At 34.0% G+C, this 18,623-nt stretch overlaps 1 protein-coding gene across 7 annotated transcripts in view; it reads right to left on the reverse strand.

Annotated features, from left to right (window-relative positions):
• Nucleotides 1–8,005: 8,005 nt before the first annotated feature.
• CDH18 (cadherin 18) overlaps nt 8,006–18,623 on the reverse strand; it is a 305,298-nt gene continuing 294,680 nt past the window's right edge. For 4 of the 7 annotated variants that reach the window (XM_084880774.1, XM_084880777.1, XM_084880775.1 and 1 more), the window contains 2 exons: nt 17,459–17,710; nt 8,006–8,759 (listed from right to left, as the gene is read on the reverse strand). In XM_084880774.1, coding sequence (XP_084736900.1) covers nt 8,269–8,759; nt 17,459–17,710 — 743 coding nt within the window. In that variant the 3' untranslated portion in view covers nt 8,006–8,268. The remainder of the gene's footprint in view (nt 8,760–17,458; nt 17,711–18,623) is intronic. The other 3 variants (XM_084880780.1, XM_084880779.1, XM_084880778.1) reach the window with 3 other exon arrangements.

Below are 18,623 nucleotides of genomic sequence, written 5' to 3' on the forward strand. Positions count from 1 at the left end.
TGAATAATAGACTCTCTACTATATTAGAGTTAAAACTCTATCACAATTAATCACATATAAATAAAAATTGATAATCTGGTATCTCTGGATTTTGGGTAGAAAGGAAATTGATTTTGAAGTACCGTAGATGCCAGGTCCTGCATTATTTCTATTCTAAGAATTTACAAGCACTGGATGGTAATTGAGCATTTATTACAATTGAGCATTTATTAATAATTATATAATAGCAAGGTATTATTAAACATAAGTCCTGTCCCTGTAATTCCCCCCATAGAAGTGTTTCCTTTGTCATACAAAATATATCTCATGAATATGCTAATGACTTTTGTTTCTTTTGAATTTTGAGTTTCATAAACCTCCAAATATTCTTACTCTGAACACTTCATTTACATATTTTAAAAATTAGAGTTAATTTTCGTTTTAAAAATAATTATATCAACAATATAAACTGATATTATAAAAAAAGATTCTGAAACAGAAAGGAAATAAAAATAAGTACAATTCATAAAATTGTAGTAATTTATTAGATTAACCTTATATTTAGATTTTTATGTACTGAAGTTATTAAAGAAAATCCAATACACACAGTGAAATAGAGATTATAATGTCCTTTGTCTTCTGCATGATGAAGTGAAGGACTGAATGAGCTAATACTCTATTTTTGCCTGCCTGGATGGGTAATACATATCCTTGCTTAGGGTATTGAAACTTTGCAAAGCTTTGATACCTGTAATATATAACCCAGATCACCTCTTTCTGAGTCCAGAGGTTGGAGAGATTGAGGGAGCAAAAATGAAACCATAATACTACCATTTAATTTGCTAAGAACTTTACTAATTTCTGTGTTTTGCACAAAAAAATCACAACTGGTATTCCCAATAACTCTGTGAGGTAAATATAAAGGTGTTGTTATTCTATTTAAGGTTCAAGAGAGAATTGAACAATGTTTATTTTAACATTTAAACTTAGATGAGTAGTTATAGTCACAGATTCATAGTATTTTCTAAAGTTTGAGCTCCTATGATACTCACCCTCCCCCAGCTATTAATCTAGTTCTAAATATTTGTGTTAATATTTTACAGGTTCATATTATAATTTAAGACTTTAATTAAGAATAAAGGAAGCTGAACTGTGACCTGATTTCTCCCCAAGACTATTTGTCCCAATAAAGCATTTCACTTTTCCTGTATCACTTACTTTCTCAAACTGAAACTGAGACAGTTAAGGGTGGTTGGGACAGATAACTTTAAACTGGGCAAGTGAAAGATACGGACAGATACTGGTAGCAGGCAGGGCGAGAAGTACATATCCTTCCAATTTTTGAAAATCATAATTTGAGAATTATTTAGTGAAATACAACTTAAAAGAAGTTTATGCACTGTATCTCAACCTAAACTAAAAGATGCAATGGAAAGTAATTTTTAAGTTGGTCTTTAATCGATAGGCTAATTGCCATTTATTACCATTGTGTGATCAAAATGAAATTTATGTGCAATTGGAAAGAGAAACATAGGTGATGAAATCTGGGAGATTTATTCAGTGTTATTTGTTCTTAAAAACCAATTTTCTAAGTTTTCTTTTAAGTGAAGGAAAGTGTAGCAATAAAATAATACTTATTTTTTGGAAACTATAATTATACATTAACCTTTAAAACATTACATTAAAAATGCTTTTGTATAAAGTAAAACACTTTTCATTTCACTTCTGATTTTAAGGTCCCATGGGATGGGTCATCAAAGCCTTTTGAAATAAATTTAACATGAACAGAGATGGCTTCCCCTGCCAGCTGTCTTTGGAAGGACGAAGGCAGAATGGATTGGAGGCGATTGGAAACCCACAGGGTTGCAAGAGCTACAAAACCAAACACATCATGGAATGAAACCTCAAGCTCATAGGAAAGTGACTTCCACAGAGTACTTTTCTGAATGCAATTTTCTTTTATTATTATTTTTTTGTGAGGAAGAGCATGATTAGTGACAAAGGGGGAGGAAATGCATTGAAAAACAATACCCTGAAAACAACATGATAACTACTTTCTATTTCTGAAAAAGATTTTTCTTAAATTTGTTCTGAAAAACACATGAAATATAGAAATTGCTCTTATATAGCTTTTCAAGGTTTGTAAAAAAAATATGAGGCGAGTAAATGTCAAAAAAGAAAAAGCGAGAAACAGAAGATATAAAAGTAGGGATTTCAGGCTAAGTCTACTTGTGATATTAACAAGTCATTGAATCTTCATGCTGTATGATAGGCACTTTTGAAAATAAATTCTTGTGTAGTTTTATATAATGAAAAACTAAAACATGTGCCATCTTTTTTGTAGAGTATTAAAATAATACATTAAAAATAACTGGTATAGTTTAAATAAGGCATCAATTTGTTCTTTGGTATTTGAATATTATTTCTTTTTACTTCAAAAATATTTTGTATTTAAAATGTGATTATAGAAGTTCAACACATTTATATAGTTAATAATAAATGTTATTCTTAAAAGCATGTTTCTTGCCTTCATTTTAATTTATTTTTATTAAGATAAAAATGATAAAATTTAAGTAATTCCATGCCTGAAATATATATATTACTGATGACATTTTTAAAAATTTCACAGACTCCTAAAATAAGTAATTATCTTTTCAAAATAATCAAAATAGCCAAATATTATTTATTTTTTGTAGGTACACAAAGCTCCAGAATCTTTCTTTACCAAATGATAGATGTTAATGAACGATTCAGATTCCTAAAAGAGAAGTCTAGTCATGCCCTCTTTTCTGCTTTTTCTGAAACTCAATGGCATTCAGACTGGTTAAGACTTAGTTCCATTCCGTCATCTTAAATCTAAATTCAACTTTCTTAACAACTTACATAATTTCCCTGCAATAAATTATCTATTTCACATAATCACCTTTGCACATTTGCTGAAACTGCTTGTTGTGCTTCCACTTCCCTTTGGATGTGTCTCAGTCTCCCTGAGGTGGAGTACTAACAGTGCTGCACAGCTTTCAGGTGAGGTTGGATCTTTCCCGGCATTTTTATCCCAGCACATTGCAGAACACATCCCACTTTGCTTTCTTTTATATAGCTTCTAGTTTTTACATGTAGATCTGAATTCTCAAGTGAGACTCTAGTTTCATTGATAATAGAGTCACTGAGACTTTTTTACATCTCTCTCAGGGCCTGGAATAGTGTCTTAAATATGGTACATATTTAGAGGACCTTAGTCAATTAATGTGTTAGAATACATGCATTTTTGTTGGGATCTAAGGCATCTGAAATAGCATTTTGAAAATGCCAGTAGGCGATTTAGAATAAGAATTTGCAGCCTTTTTATATAAGAACAATTGTTTGATAAAATTATTAGGGTGGCACTAACTACTGTGGCCCAATTTTTATTTTTATTTTCAAAGTTAATATTGCTGGGTAATAAGACTAAACCATGCAGCCCTGTCAGTGTTGCTCAGTGATTGTCAACCAATGAACCAGAAAATCACACAGCTTGATACCAGTAGGGCACATGCAAACCATCCAATTAACTCGTTTTAATTTATAAACTGCATACCTTCCTCACAGTTATTTCAAGAATCCTTGAGTGACTATATTCTCCATTTAATTTCACCTAAGACTTTAAAAATTGGATCATTAGTAAAATATGTTTGATGTCTCTGTAGTATTGAAGGGCAAATATCCTTTATTTCCATAAACTCAGCAAAGTGAAAAGGTTTTTCTTACTCATTAACTTAAAAGCATTTTTTAAACCCTTTTTGAAAAAATGATCTATTTTTTCTCTCTCATCTCTTCCTTTATTAAAAAGAACAACTACATATTTCATTGGCATAAATCAAAGCAAGAACACTTATTTTCAAATGTTAAAATCATTGGTATTGATTTTTTTTATTTTTAAATTATATATTTGGAATTCTTGAAAAAGCGAGTGGGTTCTGTACTGGTTGTGCTAGTCAAATGCTTGTGAACTACTTCAGATTGTATCGTTTATGAGATTCCTAATCTTATAGAACAAAAAGATTTACCTTCTGCAGGTGAGGTAGAAAATAAAAGTTGAAATGGTCTTGTTTCCTTCAAATAATATTTAAATAGTCTTTCTCCCTAACGGGTAAAAAAAAGGAAATTTGAATTTGAGTCAGATCTCTCAACAACTGTTCTGAGGTTTGTTCTTTTAAAATGGAAAGCCAGTATGTTAATTCAATGTTACCAAATCTTGAAACAAAGTACAATTTAAGTTTGAAACTTTCCAGAATATGTAGCTTTAGAGTTCTGATTTGTTGAATAGCTGATCAAGTAATGCCCATACTAATAAGCAGATGCAAAGTTATCTCATAAAGGTATTGGATCTATGCACATCCTTCTACACTTATTACCTTGTTCAGTTATTTGCTAATTTTTGATGGTTGCTGAAATAAACAGTGTACCTACATTTCTGTTTGTATTCCCTATATATCCAGGTAAACCAGACAAAAAACAAACAAACAAAAACAAGCTACACTCATCAGTGCAGGTCTGCACAAACAACAAAAAGAGAACAGTTGTATATTTAATGTTTCTATATTGCTACTAAGAATGTTGGACTCAATATGATTCTCTCCTTCTACCCAGATTTTTTACTACATTGCATTATACCAAGCATATAAGTCAAAAAAAACGTGTTAGTATTTAATAGCTGCACTGTACTATTAAATCATTTCTAAAATAATGATTTATTACAGCTTGATAACTTTGTTCTGTGTAACCACATCTATGAATCAGCGTCAGTCTTTGACATCACTGAAAGTTAGGCTAAGGTTGGATATACAATGAAGGCCAAAGATTTTTCATTGAATTCTACCTGAATTTTCCAAATGCTATATACTAAAGGTTTGCATACTTCTTGTATTTGGATCATATCAATATCCAAGTCACTATTGTATATATTCCTTTATTCTCCAATATTCTCCAAGAAGAGTTATGTGTGTGTGTGCACATATATGTGTGTTTATGTCAATACAATTTCTCCCAAAATATTTTCTTCCTTGTACCAGATTTTAGGTACAGAGCCTTTTCTTAGGGAAAATTTCCTCTTCAGTCTCATCTTTAAATCTGTATTTTGTACAGATTTGTTATAGAAATAATTTCTGATGATGGATTTGTAGCAATTTCTTTAAGATCTATTAATGCTTTACTGTTTTCACAAAGAATATTGGAATTTATAAATTAGCATAATAAAATCTTGTATAAAAATTATTATAACAATTTATATTTACTCTACTTAGCAGTCACCATTTAGTATTGCTTCTGTGGGTTAAAAATTATCTTATTAGAAAGAAGTACATTTATTTCAAAGTTATATTTTATTTAGATCTATGAATATAATTATGATATACAAAATGTGCTGAGCATATTATTGATCCCATAGCTGATTCCATATGAAATGATATATGGTTCCAGAGCTGATTATCTATGGCTAGTGAATGCTCAGAGTTGATGTGTCAACTCTCTGATCACTAAACATGTTGAAAATTTTCTCCTAACATTGATAAACTTGGGTTTTTAAAGCAAGATATTGAATGTTAAATGACTTCAGTGCATTTACAATGCATTTATACATCATTATTGTTTCTGTGTGTGTGTGTGTGTGTGTGTGTGTTACTAAAAGTAGCAGAATAAAAAAATATGAGACCCAATCCATACTTATGATAATAATATAATTGCCTAGTTTCATAGGCCATATAAAAATAATGCTTGTAATGCTTTCATTAATAAAATTCTAAAAGAAGTCAACATAGAAACATAATATTTCAATACTACAGAATCTCCATTTTGCCTCCATATTAGATTTTATATCAGGGACTTAGAAGCAATCCATTATCATTATCATGTGCAATTAAAAATTAGATGGATCTGGCTTTTTTTTTTTTCCTACAAAAGTAGGGAAATATTTTAATACTTGAAACCATGCAAGAGGCCCTTGGCTTTTATGTAAATGTTTATACGTACAGATACATTTTCATCGTTCAAATAATTTGTAAAGTTACGGGGTGAATATTAAACACCAACAAGCAAAACAATATAAAACAAAACAAAAGCTGTGGATAGTTTATCAAAAGTCTAAACCCCAAAGCCTACTGGACTCCTGAGACCTGGCCTTCCTGGTCCTCTTTGCATAGGGAAGTCAAAACACCAGGATTCATAAAGTTCTTCCCAGATTGACCCTTTGTTCTGGATGAGTGTGGCCCAACACTTCCATAATCAGAGTGGGTCCCTCAGAGCTTATTCCCCAAAGCCCCGTGTCTCCTTTGATCTAGCTTTTGGCCAGAATGCACACTCTTGTGACATAAAAAAAGCGATAAAGTAGTATCTGGAAAGTTAGAATGTTATAAAAATTAAATTACATTTTATTCCTCAGGCTTAAAACACAAATTGAGAATTATTCAAATTAAACTTATGTCCCATACCTCAAAACTGAAATATGATAGCACAGGGCAGTTACGAACAGAGGCAAATAGTCAAAGTTTTGCACATAGGTAGAATCAGACAGGAAATGTCATATAGCGTTGAAGGACACTAGAATATGATAAATTTGAAGACCAAACCAAAGAACACCCCTTTGAAAATATTGTTAATTGTGAATTTCAATTGATACATAAATGTGGTCATATTTGGCTAATAGGACCCTATCTATGAATTGTTATTTCAAGATCAAAAGCAACAACTGCAAATATTATCTAAACAATTTGGGTGCAAAACCCCAGGAAATTCTAAGAAAATTAGCTGATTTGGAAAAACATTAAAATAAGTAAACCTGTTTATTGTATGTATAGTTAGTAGTTGCTTCCCTGTTGAAGGGTTATGCAATTCTTCCATGATAATACACGTTATCCAAAACGTATGCAACTATACACTTATGAGCCAATGGAATTAGAAAATTAGATGGTGTCTGCAAGCCTTAATGTAACAAAAGAGTTTATCGTTGGCAAAGCATTGCTGCAGATACTTATGGATCTTCACACAAGCCTATGAGGTAGGGAGGAAAGCCATCTTCATAGTTTGGACCCTAAAACCCAGAAACTTTGGGGACAAGTCCAATATGTGTGAACCTCCTTTGTTGTTGTTTGCCCCTAGTCTTCCATATTTTCCTGCAGATCCCAAGCATATAAGGGCTCATCAGTCAGTGAGATGGGACAAGTCTGAACCGACGTAAGGTATAAAAGTCAATTTGAAATCTATAAGGTACTGGGGATAATCTTTTCGGACTACATTCTTATCTGGCGATGTACATATTTTTGATGACTGCCCATGCCATAAATAAGCCAACTGTACTGAAGTATAAACAAATTACAAAAATTTTGACAACTAATTTGAGTTATAGGAATGATCAAATCTGCTGATTTAAACATACTAAAACCAATGGGGGGGGGGGGAAGAAATAGGGAGTTCCTCAAAGGTTTGAGCGGGGTGAGGTTTATAGCTAATTTTTACATCAAATCTTTCCCTGATATTTCAGATTGGCTGAGTATACCGCAAACCATTCATTTTATCAATTTAATAAAAAGTGTTTTTTTTTTCTTTTAAAATAAAAGGGGGCCTGTGGGACAGAGACAGCAGTGCACCGTCAGTGCACAGAAATTGCATACATTAGAGTGCAAGCAGCAAATCCCCATGCTCCATCCATTCCGTATGGAGAAAAGAAGTGGGGAGGGCAGAGAAAAATGGTCCATAGAAATCCACGTCAGAGCGGCCTAGTGGATTGGACATCTCTCACGTCATTTAAACGTAAAACAAAGCTAATGAGATCTGTCACAATAACAGAGTGGGGGTCTCAGAAGTCCACTCAGAAAAGTGGACAAAGAGGTCTTGACTACCTTCACAAGTTTTATTCTGCAGTGCACCGGCCCTAGAAATCAGGCATACGTGATGTTGAACCTTTCTACTTAGTTTTGTTTTGGAAAAAAAAATAATAATAACAAGGTATTGAAACGAATATCATTGTTTGGTTGAATCCAGGTATTCTTCAGTAAACAGTACCACAGACTTTATTGAGCAATTGAAAATATACACAAGGTACAATAGCTTTTTCTCTGTGTTGTATTTAGTTTAATTTGACTTTCTCCTGATTCAATAACCCAGTTTCGATCATGAAAAGGGCACTTGTTTCTACAGTGGCTGTGTACAGCTTGCTCAGTTCCAAGTACTGTTTCCACGCTTCTTCCTTGTCATGGCTGAGGTTATGTGTTCGCTTGCTCAGGCAGCAAATTCTAGAACGGTGAAAGAATTGACCCCCTAAGTTGTTCTTTCAGATTCTATTTCTCCATAGAGTTCAGCCAGCTTTTTAAACTCTGGTCCCCAGTCCCCAAGGTACTGATAATCCTGGTCTGACTGCGTAGTGGCCGAGTCCAGGGAGCTGATAGAACCAGCTTCTGATCTCTGACCCTCGTAGGCATAAGTCTGAAGAGAGTCATAAGGAGGGACACTGGGATCCAGGTCAGCTTCCACCAGTCTTTGCTTAATGAACTCCTGAACGTCTATACTTTCCAGGGTGGACAATGTCTGGTGTCTGGGCGTGAGCTGCACTTCAGGTCTGATATCTCTGCGGTACTTGAGCTCCTCAGCTGCAGACGGGTTCCTCAAGGCTGTGATGTCAAAGGCCTCCGTGTCTTCCTCCCCGCCCCCTTCGTCGTCATAGGTGACCACGTTCTCCCGCACGTCCTCCTCTGAAATGATCAGGGGCTCTTTTTTGCTGCGTCTCAGGGTGATAAAAAGTACTACAATCGCTGAGGAAAAGGGAAAGAGAATGAAGAATTAGAGAAAAAAAGGAGGGAAAGTGTGGGGATTTGACATCAGCAATTTCCAATCCTGGTCATCAACCGCATCCCATTCAGGCATGCATTGCAACACAACCCTGATCTTTGCACTCTCTGAATAACACCTCAAGGGCTTTTTTTTCTTCTTAATATCTCAAATAATTTAAAAAACAATTACCCTTATAAAACGTTAGGCATTTCTGATTTTTTCTAGAATGCCACAGTGTTCTCATTTGCCAGGCCTATGCATTTGGGGATTGCCATATAGCCATTCATTGTTTACACAGAGGGAAACTGATGATGGAAGTGAAATATGAAATTTTGACTAGAAAAATGATGATGTGTGTGGGTCTATCTACAGGTAGTTTTTCTAGGGAGATACATTGGAGACAGGCTATTTTAAAAATCTTTTTTAAAAAGATGTATGTTTATTGATTTCAGAGAGGATGGGAGGACAGAGAGATATAAACATCAATGATGAGAGAAAATCCTCATTCCGCTGCCTCCTGGGGATTGAGGTTGCAACCCAGGAATGTGCCCTGACTGGGAATTGAACCTCTATCTCCTGGTTCATGGGTCAATGTTTAACCATTGAGCTCACTGGCTGAGCAACACAGGGTATTTTAAGATTCTGCAAAATAGGAAGGGGTCTCTGCCATAAATCCTGTACTTTTGATGCTTTGTTGGAAACCAAAGCAGGGATATTTTACATGGTTGTTCCCTTTTGTCCACTTTCCTTTAGAAAAATGGCATCATGTATTAATAATTGCATTTTCTATCAAGCTGCAAAGGTGTTATTTTATCTGCATATAATTTAGATTTCCTAGGAATTTTTCAGTTGGCACATTCCTCTTTACATGATGTCTTTCCTTAATCTTCACAACAGAGCTGGGGCTTTGCTCATTTTAAACCTGAGAACACTGAGACTTAAAGTGCTCACATGAATTTTTACAATCTAAGCCCAAGATTGCACAAGTGGCAGGTGGGAAAGCTTGGACCAGAACCTATGACTTCTCCCATCAAAGGTTATGATGTTCCTATTACCACATTCACCTTCACTATTTAAAAATATTTTTAATCTGAAAATCATATTTCTATCCTGCATTTTGTTTATCTATTTTTTGAATTTTGATATACTCTATTTTATTCAGCAATCTTAATTATATGTAAGCTTTAAATTGTTGTAAAACCAACACTGGGTTAGGTAATCTATAATTAAAAACATACCTGGTACCCTAGAAACTTTCCTTTTACCTCATATTTCTAAAAAGTAACGGGAAGACATTAACCAAAGAACTTGTATGCACAACCCATGGACACAGACAATAGTGTGGTGAAGATCTGGGAGGTGTGTGTGTGGGGGGGGGGCGGGGAGAGGGCTAGAAAGGGTCAATGGGAAAAAAAGAAGGGCCTCTTGTAATACTTTTAACAACAAAAAAATAAGAAAATTTTAAAAAGAAAGCTAACTGAATCTACTGCTACCGTGTTTCCCCGAAAATAAGACATCCTCCGAAAATAAGACCTAGGGCATGGAAAGATAAGACATCCCCTGAAAATAAGAGCTAGCGCAACTTTGGGAGAAAAAATTAATATAAGACACTGTCTTATTTTCGGGGAAACAGGGTAGTTGATCTTAATGTTATTTTGATGATGAAAATGGAGACCTAGAGTTCATGACTTTATGGAATTCTATTCCCCAATTTTGATTGGCTTAAATGTTCATAGATCTGCTGAGTAGATTCCTTCCTTCTCCAAATTGGGCTGATGTAAAGAATGGAACAGAAACTAAAAGTATTGTTCTGATAAATAAAAAGCAACTTCTAGCCTTACTTTTACTGTTATGGTCTCCTTGCTTCTCTTTATTGTTTAACCCCTTTAATGTATGCCCTAAGCAATATAGATCACTTTTGTCTATATTTGAAATAGATATCATAATGTACATGGGCTTAATACTTCAAAATATGGAGAGTAAGAGGAATAGATCTTCAAGCCAGAAGTGGAAAGGATAATTATGGGACAGAAATCTACTTCTGTACATGTAAAGAAGAGATGGTCACAGTACACTGGGAGGAATCTGATTTTTTATTTTTTTTAATGTCACCTTGGAGGCTAGGCTATGAGGATGAAGAAAAAAGAGGAGAAAACATTTTTAGATTGGATCAAAGAATTATCTCGAGAAGTATGGAATAAAAGGATCCTGACAAGGTCATGGGAAAGTGTAATGGGGGAAACTGAAGCAGTCACAGGGAAGCTTTGTGTCACTGTCTTTAAAAGGAGTCATTACAGCAAACTGAAAGTGAAATGCTGATGCTATGCAGACCTGCTTCACAAAACTATCCTATAGAATAAAACAGTTCCCATCCAGGTTGCTTATACTTCAAAGACATTTTCTAACACAGCACTTTTTATTTTTATTTTTTTAAAGAGATTTTCACTGAATGTAGTCAATATACATCTAATACTTCACTGTTTATTTTAGTGTAAATCCAGCCTAGAGCTTTCTAATTCAATGGCCTAAGCAGCATCCTCAAGGAGCTGACTTCACTGTATTCAGAGGTTTAGATTTATCATCCACTATATATTTCTGCTCATCTTTATGATTAGGCTGTTCTAGATTAAAATATCTATTTCTACACACTGCCTAATTTATTATAGCAAAATTTCTAACTTCTATCAATAAATCAAGTTATTTTCCTTTATGTTGAAATAATTGGTGGTTGATGGCAAGGGGATTTATGTGCATACAGAGGAAGAACTGGTTCAATGTTATTGTCAATGTACGGAGGTAATTTTCATGTCACCAATATTAGTACCATATTTGCCTAATGAACAAAGGGGATAATGCTGGGCTTATTATTATGATAGCTTATGCTTGCTTATTCCTCCAAACTTAAGAAAAGATTCCTGACATATTTTAATCCAAAATGTAGATACTAGTTAAGTTTGAATTTTGAAAATTTACATATATTTCTTTCCAGGATAGTTATTTTTCAGTGACCAATATTCCTAGATTTGTTACATGCAGATTTGATATGGGGCTCAACATATAATTAATCATACAATCTGAGACACTTATAAGAGTGAAAGGAATGCTGTTTATAAGGATATCAGAACAAATATGAACGCACGGTCCTCTTGTCAAAGGCAAATTCAAATCAAATCAGAGAAGCCCAGCCAGTGTGGCTCAGTGGTTGAGCACTGACCTATGAATGAGGCGGTCACAGCTCAATTCCTGGTCAGGGCACATGCCCAGGTTGCGGTCTTGAGCCCCGGTAGAAGACATGCAAGAGGCAGCCAATCAGTGATTCTCTCTCATCACTGATGTTTCTATCTCTCTCTCCCTCTCTCTCCCTCTCCGAAATCAATAAACATATATAAAAATTTTTGAAGAAGAATGTGGAAACATCGATGATTAGATGTGCTTTTGATGACTTTTTACACACATGGTTGTTTGGTATGTGTTTCTAGAGCAGAAAACACATAGTAGATATTCCATAAATAATTCTCAAGTGGATGACAAAGAATCATCTGTGTAAAACTGGCAATGTAGCATTGTATAAGTGAAAAATGCATAGTAATAGCCTCAGTGAGAAAATAATTTTAAAATATATTTTAAATCAGCTTATGGTTACTAATGATACCAAACACAATTTTACTTGAATTTTCTTTTTTTTTAATATTTAAAAATCAGACTAAATGTTTTCTAAAATTTCAAGAGCAGATTTATTAAAGGAGAATGAGTGAAAATAATAATTATACACATAACTTTGAGAGTTAAATCTTTATTTAAAAACTGTCAATGAAATGAATATATTGAAATGATTCCCTCCTTTCCCCTCCCTCCAATCTATCAAACCATACATATAAGACATGGTATCTCTTCCTACAGTGGGTTATCTGGGAAAACAGAATATGACAGAACCGTTGGGTTGAAGAGAAACAGAAATTGTTCTTCTTAATTCAAAATTATAAATACTTTATGGTATTATGAACTTTGGTTAGATGATCTGGACTAAAACATGAGTAAACTGTATTCTTTTAAGAAGTCTTTATTTTAATGAGTATTTGATACTTTGTCAGTGTTTCTTTTTCTTCTCTTCTTTTCTCTTTGAGTTTAGCCATAATTTTAAAGCCACTTGATTTTTTTAATTTAAGAAAATTAAAATAAACTTATTAAATACCATAATTTTATTTTATTGAAAAGGGGACTGAATTTTGGAAAAACATTTTTCTATTTGTTTTACTTTTTGTTTGTTTGTTGGTTTATATCATCATTTCAGTGATTGGAGTTCTAAAGGGTTTTGAGTTTTCTTAACCTAAACTGTCACACAACTTGCATTTGAATACCTTATATACTGACTCCCAACACACTTTCCTCAAATATTTTTAATAGATTTTTTTACTCCAAAATAATCACTTAATTATTTTTATATGATTATATCATAATATTAAATTTGATAGGATGAGATGACACAAGTCCGGAGTCCGGAAGATTATTTTTATTAGCTCCTTCCATCTGTCTATTATACCTGGTATTGGCACTTCTCAATTTGAAACTTCTTTTTTCAAACCAAGGGGTTCCCACAAAGTCATCTAAAAGTGTTCTAGTGACAAATGGGTTGACACTCATCTCCTTAATCAATTCCACTTTGTCTTCTTGTTCTTTTATTTTAAATCCATTCTGATCTCCATTTATCAAGAAATTGACATCCCATAGTAGGAACAGTCCAGCTGATGTACCCATCTAAGTCACCTGCTTATATGTGATGTGTGGACTGCAAAGGTCTGATTCAGATCCCATTTCAGTGATTTCTTGTGCTGTGTAATTAAGGTTTGTTTTTCCAGCTGCCTGGTGCTCAGACAAGTGGTGGGGTGAAGATGGGAAACAAATGTCAACTCCAGTGAGAGGAAGGGCATATAGCTACCCTTCCTCTAGCACTGCATTTTGATTGTACCAGGTAGGCTCACTCTTTATTCTCTCCCATCCATCCTATAAAACAGATCTGAAAAAGGTAATTGTAATGGGACAGTGTCCTACTCACAATCTGCACATCTATCATTTACATTTAGGTCTTTTTGATTTTCAAGCACTCTTTTTTTGTGGTAATTAATATATACATAGATAGAGTCTGAACATACTGTAAAATAATGAATAAGAATATATATATATATAGCAATATGTGTTATTATAATAAAACAAAAATAAGCACTACAAAATTCTACATATTGCTCTAGGTCCTTCCAGTTGAAACTGTATTTTCATAGAATAGAAAGAGCCTGAATGGGTCCCTAAGGTCATACCATTAGTTAATGGCAAAATGAGGTCTAGATTTATACAATTAAGGTCATTTCACAAACAAATGGCTACTAGTAAAAACATATTTCTAATATATTAATTTCATGATATATTAGCTTTTAGGATTAAATGCCACTTCAGAATTACAAAGTCTATCATGAAGATTTGTTACCTCTGGTGTTGTTAATATTTTCTTTAGAAATTATAAACTCACACCTTAACAAACATTGTTTACTACACTCTGAGTGTGTTGGTTAGTATCTTCTGAATAATAATAATTACACCTAAAATGTCATAAGAATATAAATTACTTTATAAATGATTGCTTAAGTCCAAGTTTAAGAAATTACTAGGCTACCTTTGGGTAAAACTATAAGAATACATTTGAGTTTCAATAAAAATAGCATCTTGGCTTCCTTAGTGCTTAGGGATAACATAAAATTTAGAAATGTCCTTGTATTTATCCCAAAGGGAAAATCAAATTTTATAAAGTAAGTTAAATTAAAATATTGTTTCATAAAATAATAAAATGTTATTTTACATAATATACCTTTAATGGATCTGAATATTAACATTTTTCAATTGCTTTTTAAGGTCTTAGCATAGTAAAGGAAAATAGTTTCATGAAGATAAATGATAACAAAAGCCAACGGTAACAATGCCTCTCCCAATTGAACAATCTGTCAGAATAAGGACTCTGCAAGAACTTATATTAAAGTCATTAAGTTCTATACTTTGTGGTTTTAAGTTAAAAACCCTAAAGGGATCAATGTTTGGTTGGAATCCAGGTCAGAGCACATGCCTGATTGCAGGCTCCATCCCCAGTAGGAGGTGTGCAGGAGGCAGCCAATCAATGGTTCTTTCTCATCATTGATGTTTCTATCTTTCTCTCCTCACTTTCTCTCTCTGAAAAAATAAAAAGCAAACAACAACAACAACAAAAACACTCCAGGAAGTCTGATTTTTCTGATTTCCTTCTCCCCCACCATGCATCTGCAAAAGAGTATACTGCAATAAAATAGTTCTTGTTATGGTGCACAAAGCCTCCATACCCATGTTGCTAAGTGCAATTGATACTTTTTGGTAATCAATTAATCAACTTCTGAGCACTTTTGACATTGTGTGTGGTCTTCTCCCTTTGATACATTTTCTTCCTTTGACTTTTATGCCATTATTCTTTACTAAACTTCTTTTTTTCACTGACTTTTCCTTTGGTCTCCTCTGCTACCTCATTCTTCTTGACTAATGATCATATTAGAGTTTATCACAGATCAGTCCTAGTTGGTTACCACTTGATATTCTCCAACAAAGTGCACTTCTGAAGTCCACCAGCTCAGGGAAGATCAGAATCACAGTCAGCCAGAGATAAAAGGTGGCATCTGATACTGTTCTAACTTAGCCATATATGAAATGTATCCAAGATCACTTCTTATCAGCTTTTTATTTTTTGACCGTGGAATGTTGTTTCAAAAAAGGACACTATGTCACAGACATTAATTTCTCTTCACAGAAATGAAATGATTAACATTGCACTTTTTCAAGTGGAATCTCATGTGCTTTAGCTAAAATTTGTTTTAAATATATTTTTTTATTGATTTCAGAGAAGAAGGAAGAGGGAGAGATAGGAACATCAATGATGAGAGAGAATCTTTGCTCAGCTGCTTCCTGCATGCTCCCCACTGGGAATCTAGCCAGCAACTAGGGCACATGCCCTTGACCAGAATCCAACCTGGGTCCCTTTGGTCAGGAAGCCAATGCTCTGTCCACTGAGCAAAATTTTGATAAATATTTTGATAAATATTTTCATCAGGGAACCAGCACATTATTATCCAAGATAGCTTCTGATTTCAACTAAAAATCTTGACATTAGCCATCTTTTTGCCATTTCACTCAAAGTCAGCTGATCCAAACGCTGCTATGTCTGAACGAGATGCTTCATTTTCTTCCTAATCACTTTGCCTAGTGCTCTCTTGCCTTCCTGAGATCTGTTCTCTGCTTCACTTATAGTCATCTTAATATATATATATATATATATATATATATATATATATATATATATTTTTTTTTTTTTAATTAATTTTTTTTTTTTACAGAGATGAAGGAAGAGGGATAGAGAGCTAGAAACAGCAACCAGCTGCCTCCTGCACACCTCCTACTGGGGATGTGCCCACAACCAAGGTACATGCCCTTGACCGAAATCTAACCTGAGACCTTTCAGTCCGCAGACCGACACTTTATCCACTGAGCCAACCCAATTTCGGCTTTTTATTTTTAATGCAAACTTCATGATGAGATTTCACTACTTTAAATCTCTATCTATACTCCTGGAACAAATCCCTCCACATGTACCATGTCCAAGAAGCCCTCAGCTACCTCAACCCTGCCTGAACCTCTATTCTACTTTTCAGCCAGATCCCACCTTGCTCTCCACTCCTTCTGTACAGGTAACTTAGCTTCTACCCCAGAAACCAAACAGGAAACATGTCTCGTAAGAATATATCTGTTTTATATAGCTTTTGCTTTGTTTATTTTGTTTTGTTTTGTTTTTGTATAGTACTAAGAAAAGAACAAAAGTGAAGGCTGCTGCTATTAGAAAGATAGAAGGGAGAGAACACACTGGAAAAACAAATCTATTTCCTGTTTGAACTATAAAGCAGAAATGCCCTTTACATCATTTTTTTCTTGTTTTAAAAATCTAGATTTGCTGTCTTGTATTAAATAACAATTCTAATAAGTTTATAGCAATAACAGCTACAAATGAGTTTCTTGTAAGAATTTGACTTTTACACTAATAATACAAAATTAGAGGAAGTATTTTTCTTTTAATCAAATAAAAGTCCTACTTGTTGTATTTTAATAAATATTAATATCTCTAAGGCCCAACTTATTTATATTATATAACATTAGAATTCAGCTACCATAGAAGATTAAGTAATATTTCAGACTAATAGACGTTTCTACAAGAAAGCAATTTTTAAAAATTTGGTGTTGAGATTAATTTTAGAACTAGACCACTTTTGCTCTTTGAAATTAATTGTAAAAGTCTGTTCAATATGGGATTTAGAATATCAATTGTTTCTAAAATAGTTTCCAAAATGACTTCTCTCATATCCCATTCCATTTTCCTGCTATTTCAACGTTTTTTGTCACATCTGAATCAAATTATATCTAGATTAATGGTAGTCTTGAGAAAGTAAATTGAAATGAAATTGTGCAGCCACATTTTACTATTCACCTTATACATTTTTATTTCTTAATTTTGTCAAAATCCCTCTCTTCTCTCCATCTTTCTCTCTTGTCTAGTGGACTACTGGCCGTTGCAGTGTATACTCAGAATTTCTATCATACAACATTAGGTTTTAGAAGGACTCACCTAGGAGAATGACAACACACAGAAGAATAGCGATTAAGGCTCCTGTACTCAAACCAGTGGAGGACAGGAACGCTTCGGGATGGCAGGTCCGCACACGCCCATCTCTCTCGCATGCACAAACCCTGATGGTGAGGGTGCTGCTGCTGCTGAGAGAGGGGATTCCACCATCAGAGATCATAATGGGGAGATAATACACATCCTGAATAGTTCGACTAAATCTCCTCCGCCTTGTCAGAATGCTGGCTGTGTTATCTATGACAGACATAAGCAAAACAAAACGTACTTAGTAAAGAGCCGTTCAAGATTCACATTTACGTTAGTGAATAAAATGGGTATGTGTGATTTGTCTTTTAGTTTATGAGATGGAAAAGGGAACATAAAGGGGCAGTTCCTAAAGAGCAACTAATATTGGTCCTCACATTGAGAAACCTATTTGAAAAATTAATAATGTCCTAGCACAAGGAGAGGGGGAACCGTGAAAGGCAGAGGAGGGAGACAGCAAAAGATACTAAACTTTGGGGTGAGTCAGTGGTCCCAAACTCAAACCTGGTGACTGTGAATATAAGTGAGAGGAATGGACATCTACATATTTAGCAAATATTTAGATGACATTCGTGTACAAAAAAGTTTAAGGTCCACTGGTATAGATAATATATATATAGGAAAAACAGATCATTTGATAAACTTTTTAGACTTAGTGGTGATTTGAAGCACTCTTCTTATAGCAAACACGTCATGGGAAAGTCAACAAAGAAAAAAATAGTAATTGTATTTTTATGTACTTTTAAAATGCTATACACTACAGTAAATGCTTGCATAATAATCCACACACCTTAAAAAGGAGAGGATGTTAAATTCTAGCGAACAAAATAAACTGATGGACAAAATAGATCCAGAGACATAGAAGACACTGACAAATCTCAAAAGGAGAGGGCATTGAGCAGGAAGTGCTCAAACAAATAACTTGTATGCAGATATGCATAACCCATGGACACAGATAATAGTGTGGTGAAGGCCTGGGAGGATGTGAGGGATAGAAGGTGGTCACTGGAGAAAACAAAGGAGACCTCTGCAATACTTTCAACAATAAAGATACATTTTATTTATTTATTTATTTATTTATTTATTTATTTTTATTTTTTTATTTTTTTTACAAAGGGACAGT

The sequence above is a fragment of the Pipistrellus hanaki genome (assembly GCF_964339955.1).
Source record: "Pipistrellus hanaki genome assembly, chromosome: 4".
Classification (NCBI taxonomy): Eukaryota; Metazoa; Chordata; class Mammalia; order Chiroptera; family Vespertilionidae; genus Pipistrellus; species Pipistrellus hanaki.